This window comes from Chionomys nivalis, chromosome 5 (assembly GCF_950005125.1).
Source record: "Chionomys nivalis chromosome 5, mChiNiv1.1, whole genome shotgun sequence".
NCBI classification, from domain to species: domain Eukaryota; kingdom Metazoa; phylum Chordata; class Mammalia; order Rodentia; family Cricetidae; genus Chionomys; species Chionomys nivalis.
Genome location: NC_080090.1, coordinates 63,481,897 through 63,498,905, shown reverse-complemented (window position 1 = coordinate 63,498,905; position 17,009 = coordinate 63,481,897). Strand labels below are relative to the sequence as shown.

General features: G+C 45.5%; 1 protein-coding gene across 3 annotated transcripts in view; it reads left to right on the top strand.

Annotated features, from left to right (window-relative positions):
- The first annotated feature begins 1,751 nt into the window (after positions 1 to 1,751).
- LOC130874466 (quinone oxidoreductase-like protein 2) overlaps positions 1,752 to 17,009 on the top strand; it is a 35,356-nt gene continuing 20,098 nt past the window's right edge. For all 3 annotated transcript variants that reach the window (XR_009057143.1, XM_057769837.1, XM_057769836.1), the window contains exons 1-8: positions 1,752 to 1,811; positions 1,897 to 2,005; positions 4,625 to 4,721; positions 6,586 to 6,644; positions 7,145 to 7,213; positions 7,953 to 8,062; positions 9,895 to 9,976; positions 14,553 to 14,734. Coding sequence is in view for 2 of the 3 variants with exons in the window: in XM_057769837.1 (XP_057625820.1) it covers positions 1,762 to 1,811; positions 1,897 to 2,005; positions 4,625 to 4,721; positions 6,586 to 6,644; positions 7,145 to 7,213; positions 7,953 to 8,062; positions 9,895 to 9,976; positions 14,553 to 14,734 (758 nt within the window). In the remaining variant the exon portion in view is untranslated. The remainder of the gene's footprint in view (positions 1,812 to 1,896; positions 2,006 to 4,624; positions 4,722 to 6,585; positions 6,645 to 7,144; positions 7,214 to 7,952; positions 8,063 to 9,894; positions 9,977 to 14,552; positions 14,735 to 17,009) is intronic.

The window sequence follows — 17,009 nt, the reverse complement described above, 5'->3', positions numbered from 1 at the left end:
TTTTACTTCAGTTTTGCTTTATGGTTTCCCTTCATTCAATTGCTGTTCATTCATGTTCAGTGCCTTCTTTTTATGGAAGAGTTAATTGAGGGCAAGAACCATTAAGGAAGGGGTCAAAGAAGTGGTAGTATTGGGTTTCAATCTGTGACCTATATACTCTTTGATCAGCTGTCTTTTAAAGACACTGTGGTGTCATTAAATTCTATTTATCCAATGGTACAGTCTCCCCAGTATATCATATACCTCTCATATAGTGCTGGTATATATTTGGTTATTGTTGTAAGTATGTCTAACCAGTTTATTTTTAATATGTAATATATATTTAGTATATAATAAAATAAATTTATGTAATATTTATAGAATTATTTAATAATACATAATAAATAAAAATATATTATATATTTATTGTGTGTGTACATCTGTCATAAGGCTAGCATTTGGAGTTCAGAGGACAATTTTTGGGAGTAGGTTCTCTCCTTCCACCATGTGGGTTCTGGAGATTGAATTCAGTTGTCAAGCTTGATAACAAGCACCTTTAACCATTCAGCCATCATGCCAATTCCTAACCAGTTTTATATAATATTTCATATATACAATAATGTTGTTTTTATTTCTTCCAGGGTGTACCTATGCACCTAGGGATTACGTGGTCACTGAATCACATTTACTAGATGTTAAACCTCATATAAGCAGGCCTTTGGAACATGAAGCCATTGAGTTTTGATTTCAGTTTCCTCATTAATTTATATTTTGAGACATGCTTTAACTATGTAGCCCTGACTGGCCAGGAATTGGCTATGTAGGCCAGGCCGGCCTCAGATTTATGGAGAGTCATGTCTCTGCCTTCTTCTGAGTGATGGGATTAAAGGCGTTTTTCATCATGTTCATTTATTTTTATTTTTACTTGAGACAGGGTCTCACTCTGTAGCTTGGGTTGATTCGAATGTTAGACTTTTTTCTTGTCTCCTGGGTCCTGGGAGTACAGGCGTGTGCCCAGCTGGCTTCTGTCTAATTGGACATTCTCTTTGGATTTGCTTAGGATCCGTTAACACCAGATCGTTAGCAACAGTTTAGTTTTATCATAATTAATCCTGTGTGAGAAAATTAGTGGCAGGGACCCTAGCAAGGCGTTTGAATGCAGACATCAAAGGATTCACCTTAGTACTTTCTGATAGAGAACCCTGGAACTACTACAGAAATATTGTAGCTTCCAAATACGGATTTTGTTGCTGCTGTTGTTTAGTTTTTCAAGACAGGATTTCTCTGTGTAACCCTGGCTGTCCTGGAACGCGCTCTGTAGACCAGGCTGGCTTCCAACTCACAAAAATCCACCTGCTTCCGTGGTACCACCACCGCTTGGCGCTGAATATAGATTTTACATAGTTCCAGCACCCAGGAAGCAGAGGCAGGAAGATCATATCTTTTAGGCCAGCTAACACAGCGAGTTCCAGGGCAGCGAGAGCTACATAGTTAGACTGTCTCAAAAAAAAAAAAAAAAAAGTTAATCTGAGGTAATCGAATCATTTTCCTCATGCTTCCTTTTTGCTTTTCTGCACCGAGGACGGACTCCAGGGCTGTGCGCCCCGTGGTCTAGCCTTAGAAGCAGGCTGCAGCTGCTGGCCCCTGGGCGGACAGAGGGAGCCCCACCCGCTGGGTCGCAGGTCGCCCGGTCCTCGGGGCGCGTCCAGGGACGCCTTTCCGCTCTCCCCCGGGCTCTTCCTGCCACGCGCTGGCCACGCCCCTCACGAGTTTCGGCTAGTCATGGCGGCGCGGCTGTGTGCACGGCACCTCCTTTCGACGTGGCTCTACAGGTGCAAGCCCGACTCTTCCCCAGAGCCCCCCAGTACCGGCCCCCGGGCACACCCGAGAAAACCAGCCCCGTTTTCTTCTTTGCAGGCGAGCAGCGCAGAGCCAAGGCCGGCACTACCGCGCCGCACTCTGCTCCGAGTTGAAGCGTCCCCTGGTCATTGAAGAGGTGGCTTCCCGCCCTGTCGGGCCACAGGAGGTAGGGTGACAGACTTGACCCCTGGATGCCTCCATGCACGGTTCAAAATCTCCGTCTATCTCGGCCACACAGTAGATGGCTTCCTGCTGCAGTCAAGATCTAGTTCCCAAGCACAGGGGGTGACCCGGAGGCTAGAGCGCATCCACTCTGGGCTGGAAGATCAAGCCCTTTCAAGGTTCACAGAAAGGCCAAAACTGTCAGGAAGCAGTCTCTCAAAACTCATGTATAGGCCCCTTTCCAAAACTCCAGAGCAGTTGCCTTAGAAACAGCATCTGATTTACACGCGGCTTTACATAACAATACAGATAAAAGGACCCTTATCCTTTGCTTAGCCCCTCGTCAGCATCAAATTATCTGCGCTTCCCACTCTCCCAAACCCCAATCTAGTGAATACATCCCTGGTCCCCTCTGAAGCCCTGCAATAATTTGGTATTTTTTTCCTGTGTGGTTTCACCAGATAGGTGAAAGCCACCTTGGCTTTGCCTAGGGACCACAATGGTTGACAGTACGTGACAAATACATAGGGAAGGATGCAGAACTTGAAACAGGGTGGAGCCGGCAAGTGACTTCACGCTAGGGATCGCTGACGGGAGGCAGAAATGCAGCTGCAGCCCTAAAGGTCACCAGAATGGAGGCTGTGGTTAAAATGGATTGCTTGGAAGAGCATGTGATAGCAGTTTCTCCCGACTCATGTGCCCAGAGCTCCTTTTAAATCATTCCTTTCTGGGGGAATTGGTGCTTTTTTGTTTTTAACACACCACGTAATCCAGGCTGACCTTGAGTTTAGGATCATCTTGCATCAGCTTCCAGAGCTAAATTGTTCTTAAAACCAAAATGGAGTGCGTTGAGGACCTGTGAGTCAGTAACTTCTCCAAGGCTGCAGAGTTAGCTCGTGAGAGCCGTATTTACACTATTGTTATTCCAACATTAAATCCCTGGAGTTTGGAATGAACCCTGGCACGTAGCACCTGCCTAAAGAATGGAGAAATGCTGTGGGTAGTGGTGGTGCATGCCTATAATCCCAGCACTCTGGAGGCAGAGGCAGGCGGATCTCTGTGAGTGCGAGGCCAGCCTGGTCTACAGAGCAAGTTTCAAGAAAGCTATTACACAGAGAAAGCCTGTCTTGAAAACCAAAAGGAATCGAGGAATGAATGATTTTTGTGGATGAAAAATGGCTTCTAACCACCCTGCCTCCTCTGTACTAAACTTAAACAAGTAAATATTATTGGTTTGGAATTCTGACTGGCATCTTCTGGGATCCCAAGGTCTTTTGGATATGTTCTCTAGTGAGTACGGGAGTCATCTGGGCCTGTTCAGACAGATTGCTGAGCCTTGACTTCCCGCGTATGATTCAGCATGGGGTGTGGCCTGAAAGTCTGAATTTTTTTTACTTTCTTTCTTTTTCATTAGACAGTTTCCTATGTATCCCTGGCTGACCTGGAAAAACTGTGGAGACCAGGCTGGCCTGGAACTCACAGAGATCTGCCTTGCTCCATCTTCTCAGTGCTGTCCTTAAAGGAACATGCCTCCACACCTGCTGAAGTGTGAGTTTCAAGGAAATCCCCAGGGGATGCTGAGGTTGGCCCAGGACCAACCACCTTTCGAGACTCACTGGTTCCCCAGAAAGCCTAGAGCAGTGGTTTTCAACCTGTGAGTTGTCACCCCTTTGGGGGCCAAACGACCCTTTCACAGGGGTCTCATATCAGATATCCTGCTTATCAGATATTTACATTACAGTTCACAACAGCAGCAAAATGACAGTTTTGAAGTAGCAATGCAAGAGTTCTGTGATCGAGGGTCACCACATGGGGAACTCAATTAAAGGGCACAGCTTCTGGGAGTTGGAGACCCACTGGTTTGAGAACTCCTGGTCACGTGGCTGTTGGTCTGCTCCGCGATAGCTTTGCAGAGAGCACAGAAGACAGGGCCCTAGGCTGGCCTCCAGGATTCCAGCTCCTCAAGTTTGGACCGTAGTTGTCTATGCTTAGAGCCCCTCAGTGGCATCCTGTTATTCCTGGTACGAAGGCCAAGGTGCTAAGTTCACAGCTGCAAATCTCGGTGTAGTGGAGCACGCTCACTCTCATGGCCTTGTCTCTTTCTCCGCTTCATATTCTGGGCTCACTGGTTTTTCTTTTGTCTCTGATACAGGATGCTCACACATGCCATTGCTTTTATTTGTGCCAAACTTTCACCTCCTGGTCTGAATCATTGTTTCTTTGCTTTTATTAGCTCGAGGGTTATGCTTCTAGTTTTTCTTGGCATTCCTCAATGGGTCACACACCCTCATGTGTGCTTTCTCCTATCTTTAATATTTTATGTTGATGTATAATTCAACACACATGAGCCAGGCATGATGGTTGAGGTTTATAATTCCGGGAAGATTTCAAGTTTGAGGCCAGCCTGGGCTACGTCGTGAGACTCATTACTTCATTATTCTTTAGTTGGTGCCTATACTTTTAGGTCCACAGAAGCCTTAGCTTTGTCCATTTTGCCTTATGATACTCTGTCTGGTTCCTTGCTCAGTACCTGGCATATGGCTGTCATTCATTCAGTAACCCTTTTTGAGTTAATTGTTATCAAATGAACTTTGTCTCTGTTTTGTTGTTCTGTGTTTTGCAGGTCAGAGTTGATGTTCATTTCTGTGGCATTAACTTTGCCGATATTCTGGTCTGTCGTGGCCAGTATCAGGAAAAACCTCCTCTTCCCTTTACACCCGGTGAGTACAGGGGACCAATCGGCTACTTCGGGAAAAGGAGATTCTGAGGGTTTTCAGAGCCGCATGCATCTTCTCAGACACTACTCCCCACCCTCTGCCAGGCTTGAGTAGTAAGGGAGGTTTTTGTTAAGTACACCATCATCGCTGTTAGAATCACTACCTCGTGACACTACCTCTCCCCCTCCCCCAGGCCTCAGTACTCAGTATTGTATCCCCAGCTTAGCATTGCTCTGGTTTGTTTGTAGATGACACTCAGTGGTTTAGCTAGATTGTCTGTTGCTATGATAAAGCAATGACCAAAATCAACCTGGGGAGGAAAGGGTTATTTGGCTTACAGTAAGGACAGGGACTGAAGCAGAAACTGTGGAGAACGCTGCTTGCTCTTAGGTGCAGCTCTTCTTATATTATCCAGGCCCATCTACCCAGAGCTGGTACCACTTACAGTGAGCTAGACCTTTCTGCATCAGTTAGCAATCAGGAAAACACCCCACAGACATGCCCACAGGCAAATCTGACTGAGGCAAGCCCCTAATTGAGAATCCCTCAGATACTTCTGGGCTGTGTCAAGGTGACAGGCACAGCTAGCTATGGACATTCTCTAACTACTTTCAAATGAATAAATGGGCAGCCGTTTAGATGTTGTGTTCACCAGAATCCTGTTGTTAACCCTAGTTATCTCTTTGCCTTCTTGGTGTTGCCTCAGTTTTATTTTTTCCACTGAGGATCACAAACACGTTTGCAGCTAAGACTTATATCCTCATCAGCCCAAGCCCAAAGGAGCTCAATATCAAAGGTTCAAAAAGAAGAAGAGGAAGAAAAAGCCCAAGTGCATCCTAGCAGCCCACTGTCTGACTTCCATCACGCTCTCTCTGGTTACTTTTAGATCATTAACACATAGATAGAAGACTATTGTTGTTGAAGTTATTTAAGGAGATCTAAGTAGAGCTTAGTGTGTTTGGAGCACATGCATATTTTATATAGATAAACATAAAGAGTATAGTGATTGCATGATTGCAACACTGCTGTTATGTTTGAGGTTTTCGGTATTGTGTCTTAATACCAGAACCATTTCCTTCTCCTTGTATTTGCTGAAAGAATAGATCAGAGGAAGATGTCACAATTAAGTTATTCCCCGGGCAGAGCAAGTAGGAAATGCATAGCTATTAGGTTCAGGAATTTCAGAGGTAGCTGGGTGGTGGTGCATGCCTTTAATACCAGCACGTTGACGTGGGGGTTGGATCTCTGTGAGTTCAAGGCCAGCCTGGTCTGCAGAGCGAGTCCCAGGACAGCCAGGGCTACACAGAAAAACTATGTCTCAAAAAAATAAAAATAAAAAAACCAAACCAAAACCAAACAACCCCCCCAAACAAAACAAAAACTAACAAAAAACAAAGAAACAAACACATAAATAAAGGAAGAAAAATTTCAGAGATGGCTGAAGAAGGGGCAGACGACACTAATTCATTGTGTTCTGAGCTCAGTACTGTCTGAATAAACATGGGTCATGTCCTTGAGGCCCTCCTCAGAGCTCAGCAAAGGAGACTCGGCAGCAGATAAATAGAACTTGGTGACTGTAGTTGGGGTTGTCTAGGAGCCCGGTGGCCCCGTCATCAGGGTCGAAAGTACCTGTGTACTGCGTGCATATTCATGAATGATCTAGGTTGAGAGTGGGGCAGCTATAGTTTATGTGTTGAGACTGTGAAACCTCACACTCATTAGCCTGTGTTTTGAGTACCACCTTTTACTCTTTGGGCATTCAAAACTTAATAGCTCCCAAGAGCAGATGAAGGGCCCTGTTGATCAGAGTTTTCCTATCTCCAGGGTGCTGGGCTGCAAAGGTAAACCTAATCTTTAAATGTTCCAGGAATGGAGTTTTCTGGGACTGTCCTGGAGACAGGAAAAGATGTCAGCACTGTGAACAAGGTAAACTGGTTAAAACCCCAGAATGTGTGTGTAGCTGTGAGAATGTGCTCATTTCGTTTACACCCATCTCTCTTCTGGCCTTGGCCATGTGGCCAAAGGAAGTCAAGACAGAAAGCAAAGAATTGAATTCTGAATGAGGAGGTGGGGAGAGTGGGTTGAAGTTTCTGGCCTTATTAAACTATTACGAATATAAGACAACACTTGATCTTCAGTTACTGAAGGAATAAAGAGCTTGCTTTTTGTTTTGGATAAAGAATTTTTAAGTTTGAGTCTCAAGTGAAAGAAATAATCAGAGATTCTAATTCTTACCAACTTTCCTTCCTCGGCTCCCCGTTTCTAAAATGTGCTCCTATTGGCTTGGTAGCTTGGTATCGAGAGAATTGCCATGTTGTTTTCAAACCAGAAATGAACTCTGAGTAGATATTAAGGCCAAGCCGTGTCTTCTGGCAGAGATGTGTGTCTTGGAACATGGGCCAAGTACATGTGTTCTTTCCCTCCAGGGAGATCGGGTTATTGGAGTTTGTCCTAACCTGAACGCTATGGCCGAAGAGTGTGTTATCGACCAGAAGGTATAGCTGCCTCTCAGCACTCATGGATGCATAGATTTCCTCTTTGGTTTTCGGTTTCCATGTCTCTCTTCCTCACATTGCCCTTCTTTTGTGTTTGTTTCATTATAGCTTGTTTCTAGCCAAGCATTTTTTATCTTTTTTCAAATGCTAACTAAACTTCTGTATTGGTGTGACAGTTTTGCTTGTGTAGAATGTTTTTTTTTTCTTTTGTTTGTTTATTTTTTTCAGTGCCTGAACAACTGGCTGGCCATTTATTTGGACCCTTTTAGGTGACAGGTGGTTGAAAAACTGGTTTAATGCATTGAGTTGGATATCATGGGTTTGTTTTCCTATAAGCATATGAAGTGATCTGCACTGGGAACAGGGTTGCCCCAAATGGGGTAAGCAGGATGTGAATGGTGGCCTTTAGGGGGGCTGTGTTATAAGGATCCCATCCAGTTTTAGGGAGGTACGATTTACATAACACACAGTTCACCTGTGACCTCGTAGTAATCCGGAGTCTGTTCTCCTTCGGTTGGCTCCTTTTTTGAGCAGATGCCAGCCTCAGGGGTTGGAAGTCTGTTACGCCCAAGTCCTAAACTCACCCGGCTTGCTTGGTTCTGATCTGTACTCCTTAATAGGTGATAATAGGCATGTGTTTCCCATTGCAAATTATTCACCCAATCACATTGTAATGTTTATTGGACAGCTTCGGTAACCAGGCACACATTTCCACAAATGCTGTTATTTCTTTGTGTAGACCCTGTGGCGGATTCCAGAAAGCGTCTCTCTACAGGATGCTGCAGTCCTACCGGTGTCTTATGGCACAGCTATTTTGGCTTTAGAGCATCGGGCTGGCACCCAGCCTGGGTAAGGACTATGTAGGAGGCAGAGGGCTAGGTGGTTCCTTTTTCTGATGTTAGAAATGCCTGATAGGACTTTGCCTGAAGCCCAGCCTGGTGGTGCAAGTGGTGTTCCTAGCATTTGGGAAGAGAGGCAGGGGGATTAGGAACCCAAGGCCATTCTCAGCTGCAGAGTGAGTTAGAGTCTGAGCTACATGAGACCCTGTTTCAGAGCCAAACCAAACCCCAACAAGACAGCATTATCCTACGTCTCCGTTCCTCACCTTTCCCCCTCATTCTTCCCCCTCACCTTTCCCCAGGCTTCTCTTCAGCTTAAATTCCTTTAAGCTGAGGAAAGTCAAACAAGAGACAGTCTCTCAATACTGGGGACTGGTTGTGGACCATCCTTTTGATTCGGAGTGGTAGAACTTAGAGTATGAATTTGGAAAAGCAGATCTCTTGAACCTAACCACTCTGGGGATCACTTTATAGGAATATATCAAGTCTACAGAGTTGGTTTATTTTATTTTATTCTATTTTATTTTTGAAACAGGGTCTTGCTATGTAGTTCAGGCTGGCCTGGGACAACTTATATAGCCCAGGTTAGCTTCAAATGTAAGAGCTTCATTTTCAGCCTCTGAGTGCTAGGATCACAGGTCTGTACCATTATTCCTAGGTGGGACCCAGTTTATTTAAATTCACTTCCTGTGTGAGACTTATGGTATGTGTTTCTATGAGGCTTGGTTGGTTGTGCCAAGTAGGATGTTTTATTTTTCTTTCTATCTTTCTATCTATCTATCTATCTATCTATCTATCTATCTATCTATCTATCTATATTTGGTTTTCAAGACAGGGTTTTTCTGTGTTACCCTGGCTGTCCTGGAATTCACTCTGTAGACCAGGCTGACCTCGAACTCACAAAGATCCACCTGCCTTTGTCTCATGAATGCTAGGATTAAAGGTATATGCCACCACTGCCGACTCTGGATATTTTAAACTTAAAAGTTCTGCAACCTTCCTTTTATATTTGGGAAACTGGCTCTCAATCAGGTCACAGAGCTGGCCATCAGAGTTGCTCCGACTGGTAGCTTCAGTTGAACAGTGTCTAGTCCATGACTACACTGCGGTGGGACAATGGTCTGGACCCTGTCACCTGTATTTTAAATAAATGCTGATTGGCCAGTAGTCAGGCAGGAAGTATAGGCAGTGTGACCAGGCAGGAAGTATATGCAGGGTGACGAGAATTCTGGGAAGAGGAAAGATTCAGTCTGCAGTTATCACCCAGACACAGAGGAAGCCAGACACAGCAAGCAAGAAGTGACGGCCTTGCCAAAAAAGGTAACAAGCCACATGGCTAACACAGACAAGAATTATGGGCTCATGTAAGTTATAAGAATTAGTTAATAAGAAGCCTGAGCTAATGGGCCAATCAGTTTATAATTAATGTGGACCTTTGTGTGATTATTTGGGACTAAACGGCTGTGGGTGGTGTGGGACTAGGTAGGACAGAAAACTCGGTCAACATACCACCTTCTAACATCAGACCGTGTTTAGTTGAGAATAGTTTCAGGATGACGTGAGGCCTGCACCAGTGTGGTCGCTCAGAGGAACAGCCGCTACTGCCATGAGACGGAGGCTATCCAGAGAGACTGAGAGACCTCTTCCTGGAAAAACCTTTAGAACTAGACAGAGTTAGCATTGGTCCTGAAGTCATGTACATATCCCACCCCTTCAGGCTGGAGGATAGAGTAACATGACGGTTTGAATGCTCTTTAAAATGCCCTCGTCTGTGTACCTGGGATCTTAGCGTGTGTGAGCTTTGAAGGTTCCTGCAGTAATACTCGTCTTCCCTCTGCACAGAGAAACTGTTCTAGTAACGGCAGCCTCTGGAGCCACAGGCCTTGCGGTGATCGATGTGGCGACAAATGTTCTCCGGGCCAAGGTATGCATGTGTTAGAATATTCCTTAAAAATTAACTCCAGTGTTTAGGCATAAAAGACATTAATTCACTTATCAAGTATCCTGGGAAGGGCACCGGGGACACACAGTACTTAGAGGATGGTCTTGCCATCTGTGTGCTTTCCCACTAAGAGGAGACTCACTTGGCCCTTGAGGTACTGGAACCTGGCAAGGGCTGCCTCCCACCATGGCCTCTGCAGATGCACATCTCTCTACCTGCAGTGCTCCCAACTGTCACCCATTTATTCAGGCTTAAACTCACGTCACCTTTCCAGGGAAGCATCTCTGTCCTCAGGCTAGGTCAGTCTCCCCTCCCTACTATTTATGTATGATCTCATACTACCCTATGCCTCTGTTTTTTAGTACATACCTTACTGTGTGATTACTCCATATGTGGCCCATTGTGGGTCAATGTCTTCCCTTCTCCTGGACTATAATCCCCATGAGGGCAAGGGAAATATTTTCATGGTTCAGGACTCATCCAAGCAGCTATCATGGTACCTGGAACAAAGTATATAGTCAAGAGCTATTTCCTAAATCAAGTGATGAATGAATGAATGAGGGGAAGATGGACTGGTTCTCTACAGGGGACATCTCTGGGGCTACAGGGGCCAGAGAAAGACTTCTATGAGGAAATAGACATTTCAGATGATCTTTGAAGGACTGGTATCAGTTATAGCAGAAGGCAAGGGCAAGTCAAGGCTACTGTTGTAGAAGACCCAGAAAAAGAAAGAGGCACCGTACAAGAAGAGAATTACCTGCCAGTGCTATCTCTGGAACAAAGGACCTGCAGAGGAATGGTGAAAGGTGACTTGTCAGGCATGATAGGATCACGAGGGCCTTGTTTGTAGCTGAAGTATTTGAAAGTTTATTGGAGACCATTGGGAGGGTTGCTGAGAATTTAAAGTAGGAAAATGACATTATTATCTTTAGTTTTAGGTTTGTTTTGTTTGAGGCAAGATCTTGCTGAGTGTTCTAGACTGGCTTCCAACTGGGGATCCTCCAGCTTGGCTGGAATTGCAGGCCCTCACTACCACTCCCTGCACTGTCTTTGCATTTAAAGTTCACTGTGGCTGTGGGTATGAGGGATAGAGGTAAGGTCAGAGGTGATGGAGACAGAAGGGCAGGTGCATTGCCTAGGCTAGAGGTTATGATACCTGGACCAAGGCAGTCGAGATCACTGAAGTGGGAAAAATAGAGAATTCCAAGACCAGAGAGCATCCTCTAGTCAGAGGAAAACTTTAAAGGTATTGGAGGGGGTTTATGCCAGCTCTGCTTCCAGCTGAAGAGCATCCATCGCCTCATTTGTGAGCAGTGTTTCCCTAGAGCTGCTGGGAATACTGAGATTCTATGTGCACATGCCTATAAGAAGTATGGTGTGTCAGCACGGCTCTAATGAGTCCTGTTATTGTTAGACATTGAGTGGGAAGAGAAAGACTAAGTTAACTTTTGGAATTGGCATTTATTGAGACGGAGCGCGCAGGAGGAAATAGCAGTTTTGAATACACTGAGTGCAAGCTCCTCAGGCCCATGTGGCCGGAATGGTGAGACCACGCCTAGAAACATAAGTTGATGGTATTTGGTGCCTCAGGTGGCATCTTTCCTTTCTCACCTTAGGAAATTTGTGGAAGGAGACATGAGAGCTGAGAACAGCCTTGGGAATTCGGAGGTTTCTTGTGGAATATTAGCACATTTCATGTTATCAGGAAGGGCTTTTAGCTCTTTTACGGGGGCAGGGAGGGGATCATGGTTAGTCTCCATGTCTGTTTAGCATTTCTTAAGAAGACAAAATTATACTATTTATTTAGTTCTAAGAGGTTCGGAAGAAAACTTTGCTTCAATTCAGATATTAAAATTCATCTGAGCTATATCTTCTTTTGAAGCAGAAAGTTCTTTAAAATAGAAATAAATGAAAGTAAGGGTTAAAACTGTTTGCATGCACCCTACTTGGCACAGGCCACGTGATCGCACTTTCTGCCCACAGTGTTGCATACTGTGTCCAGAGGGCCTCCTAAGCAATCATCTTAACCTTGATCCTCACACCACCCCTGGGAGAGGAGTCCTCTAAGTGTTTATTATCTCTGCTTCACAGATCAAGGAAGTGAAGCACCAAGAGGGAAAGTAATTCACTATAGGTCTCACTGGGACCTCCTGACAGTCTGTAGATGGGATCAGGTACCTGGTTCTGATCTGGTGTCTGCTCACCATAGCCCTCTGTGGAAATAGCCTTCAGTAAACTGGGCTGTTTTAAGGGCTGTACTAGGAAGCACTTAAAAGTAGCTTTCAGTTCCAAATAGTTATGGGTGAGTTTGGAATCCTTTATGGGCACTGATATTCTTCAGTATCTGGTACGATTTTGCTTTGTTTTGTGTTTTCGAGGCAGGGTTTCTTTTTTCTTTTTTTTTGGTTTTTCGAGACAGGGTTTCTCTGTGGTTTTGGAGCCTGTCCTGGAACTAGCTCTTGTAGACCAGGCTGGCCTCGAACTCACAGAGATCCGCCTGCCTCTGCCTCCCGAGTGCTGGGATTAAAGGCGTGCGCCACCACCGCCCAGCTGAGGCAGGGTTTCTTTGTGTATCCCTAGCTGTCCTGGAAGTCACTCTGTAGACCAGGTTGGCCTTGAGTGCTGGGATTAAAGGTGTGAGCCACCTCCGCCCCGGTAACACATTCTTTTTTTAACATACTAAAGATTTTATTTAGTAATCAGTTAACAAAGAAGCTGCTATATCTAACTCAAAGAGATCTTAACCATCACACATACATAATAATGCTGAAATGAGTTTACAAATGGTTAAAGTGGTCAGTAGAATGGGGCAGTAACAATGAGACTGCGTCTTTCTCCATTGCCTAGGCTGGCTTCAGCCTTCTAGACAGATGGGTTTATAGGCATGTACCACTGTGACGGACTCTGCACTGCATCCTTATGGGTAAGAAACAGTGCAATATCCCTCACCCAAGCATCCACACTTTGCAGTACTTAAATCTGAAAGTCTTTTGAGTGCTGTCAAGATATCACAAATAGAGAGTTCCACACCTGTGCTTGCGAGATAGACTGGAGTAAAAACACAGGCATGGCTAAGCATGTAGAGCAATTAATTGATTGGCAAGTGTAAGGCTCCAGGCTCAATTCCCAGCACCATAAAAAAAGAAAGAAAATAAAGTTTCTTTATGTCCAGGAGTGGTGGTATACTCCCATTGTTCTCAGAACCAGAAGAGCGGGGGAGGAGAACGGAGAGCTAGAGTCCAGCCTGCAGTGCATAGCAATAGTCTGTCTCAAAGAAGCCAGGCAAGCAACCCAAGCTCCCAACTAACAGTCAAACCAATGCTTTCAAGCTACACAAGTGCAGATTCTGAGCACCGCCTTGAACTTTGTGCTGGGCGTCCTCACTGAAAAGGTTCTTCTTGGTGACACTTTGGTGTTTGCGCGACACTTCGGTGTTTGTAGCTTTGGAGTTTCCCAGATCCTGGACTAGCCACAAACCTGTGGGCATGATTTTCCCCGAGGATGACAAAGCAGAAAAAGCATGCACTTTGGAAGAAGGCAGTACTATTGACTTGCAGTGTTCTTCTGCCATCTTGGGTCACTTGGGTGACCCTGGCTTGATTGCTTAATCTCTCTGAGCCTGTACCTCTGCAGTAATGGAAGGGCAGTAATTATCCCTGTCCCATAACCTTCCTCTGAAGTTTAAATAGAATAAGCTATCGCATATGTCTGACTTTGGCTGCAACTTTTCTACCTCCCCTGGGGCGTTTGTATTCAGGGTTCCACTTACCTTTAGAAGTATGTTTTCTTTGACTGATTTGAGGTAGCTGAGCCTCAGAGAAGTCAGGCAGTGAGGAGGTTAAGTGTGCAGAGCCCGGTTAAGTGAGTTCCCTGGATTGGGTCTCAGCTGTGTGAACATCCTTAGATACTTAACTTCTCTTAACTTGCCTCAGTTTCTCCATTAATAACATAGAGCTAATGGTGCGTGTTTCATTGAACTATCATGAATTTTTGCTGTACATGAAACATTTAGAATAGGGCCTGGGAAAATAGTAACAGTGTGTCGTTAGTTCTTCCTAAGTAATTTCTCCAATGTGACACAGCTGGTGGTTAGAAGAGCCAGGATTTGAACCCTGGTCTATCTGACTTATGTTCACCCTCTGGGAAACCTTTCCTGATCTTCAGGATCTAGACTGGATGTCTCTGGTTTGTGCGTGTGGAGCCTCTCTCCTTCCCGGCCACACGCTACATCGTGCTTTCTTGACTCCAGCTGTGATGTCCAGCTCGTTTTCTTACTGTGTGGCTCATAGCGGGTGCTCATTAAATGGTGGTTTTCATTTGGAGTTGGAGAAAACTTTCATTGCTTTTTAAACCATCTAACTAGACATATGGGGTTCCTCAAACTGTGGGCTTCAGAACTTATGGTCCCCAGAGGGGCCCGTGAGGTCTGTCAGTGTTGGAATCAAGGCTGATGCTTGGGCAGGGGGAGTTTCTTGAGAAGCGCTTGAGGATAGATTGCTAGGCTGTACCCCTCCTATGACGTGTTCTGGATTATCAGAAGCTTTGTGTTTTCCCTCAGGTCATAGCTGCCGCTGGAAGCGATGAGAAGTGCAAGCTGGCCATGGAGCGGGGTGCACAGTTCAGCGTGAACTACAGCCAGGGCAGCCTGAAGGAGGCAGTGAAGAAGCTGGTGGGCAGTGGTGGGGTGAATGTGGCCGTCGACATGGTGGGAGGAGACGTCTTCCTGGAGTCTCTCAGCAGGTACGTGCCCTAGAGCTGGGGCTCCACAGAGCCTTCCTGCATCTCTGACTCCTGCCTCGGCTTCTCTCTGTCTTTGCTGCTCATGTCTTCTGTAGGCATCGGCATCAGCGAGAATAGCTGAGTGGGTGGGTGACAAGGAACAGAAGCAGAGAAAATCAGGAAATGCTTAAATATAGTAAAAACAAAATACCCAACTGGAAAATATTCAAAAAATGACTGCAGGCTCTCCAGTTGGCAATGCCAAGGACTTTAGAAATTATCCATGTGTTAAATCTAACTCCCTGGGCCCCCCACTAACTGCTTTAAATACATGGGGGTGCAGGGCTCTAGGGGCGAGCATTGTTCTCTTTGCTAGGATTGCTGTGGTGGCAGTTCCCCATTCCCCAGCTCTTTGGATGGTGCAGGCCCTGCAGCAGCATGCTGTGCGCTTCTTTGGCTTTTCTGATGAACTGTGTTACCGGGGGCTTGGTGGGACTGTTCTTTCTTACCAGCTTCTTTGTGTTTTCACCAGGGCTTCTGGTGTTCTCTGAGAGTACTGCTCCCACCTACCCTCTCCATTTCTCTCTCCTCCTGGGTTTTTTAAGACAAGATATTTGGCCAGATGTTGGTGGTGCATGCCTTTAATCTCAGCACTTGGGAGGCAGAGGCAGACAGATCTCTGTGAGTTCGAGGCCAGCCTGGTCTACAGAGCGAGTTCTAGAACAGGTTCCAAAGCTACACAGAGAAACCCTGCCTCAAAAAACAAAGCATACAGGGTATTTGCTGTGTTGTCCTGAAAGGTACTCAGGAAGCCAAGGCTGACCTTGAACTCCCGGTGCCCTGCCTCCTGAGTGCTGAGATTACAGGCACGCAGGAGCCACCACACCTGGCCTGCTTTCATGTTTTTCACGTCCATGCTTTGTCATTTATCTCAGTCTGAAGTAGAAAAACAAGAGCAGAGAAAGCAGCTTGGCCACAGAAGGAATCCAGTTAGCACTGGAAAGAATCCAGAAGGAATCCCCTGAGCTGGGAAGCCGGCATCTGGACAAGGGAGCATCACTCAGGATGCTGGTCCTATGCTGAGAGAAGCAGACGAGGGTGTGGAGACCTAGTGCACCTCCTCCTCTCCTGCCTTCCACCTTGATAACTGTGTTCAAGGACAGCTTACATTTCCTTTCTGAAGAAGCAAAGCAAAGCAACAACCACCAAACAGACAAAACCCAAACAACCACGCACATCTTTTCCATCAAAGGCTCATGCAAAGTTGTTATTGTTTTTATGATTCACGTCTAGTATGCTCTATGGCACCTTTCACAATGGGATAAAGAAAAGTTGGCAGTTTTTATAGACTATTCAGAGTCCTCTAAAGAAGTACCATGCCTTAAGGAGCCCTAAAATATCTTTGTTTACACGGACTGCTTATGCCATCATCTGTCTTATTCCTGCTGCCTATGTTCAAAATCTTCAAGTCGAGTTGCCTTGAAATACAACCTGTGGAAAGACATTTGTTGATACACAATATCCTTCCATAGTTGAAGAGACTGCAATTGGACTTTTTCTGTCTCTCCTGGCAGCTCCCGAATCATGACATGGAGATCTATATTAATTATGAAAGCTTGGGTGATAATTTAGGCTTATAGCTCTTATAACTTAAATTAACCCTTTTTTGGTGGTGGTGGGGGTTTGAGACAGGGTTTCTCTGTGTAACAGTCCTACCTGTCCTGGAACTAGCTCTGTAGACCAGGTTGGCCTTGAACTCACAGAGATTCACCTGTCTCTGCCTCTTGCCCAATGCTGCGATTAAAGGCATGTGCTACTACTGCCCAGCCAAATTAATCTGTTTTTATTCATCTATATGTTGCCATATGACTCATGGCATTTACCTGCCTCCTGCATGCCTTGTTCCTTCTTGCTCTTACTGGCAACTCCATCTTTCTTTGCCCAGCATTCTCTGCCCCCAAATCCTGCCTAGCTATTGGCCGTTCAGCTTTTATTAAATTAGTCAGAGTGACACATATTCACAGTGTACAGAAGGACTGCTCCACAAGAACCAGCCTCGGTTCTAAAGCACACTGTCCCAGCATGTGACAGGATTTCCTTCCGTGAAGAGGTGGAGTACTATTCCATGTGTGAGCATGTGTGTTTGTTTGTGTGCCACTCCTTATCCTTTCATCTGGGGAGGATGCTTGGCTTGTTTCTATCTCTTGGCTATTTGGGAATGACGCTTCTGTAGACATAGGTGTGCACAGAGACTTCTCATGTTCTCTAAAATACACCAGAGTAGAGTTACTGAATG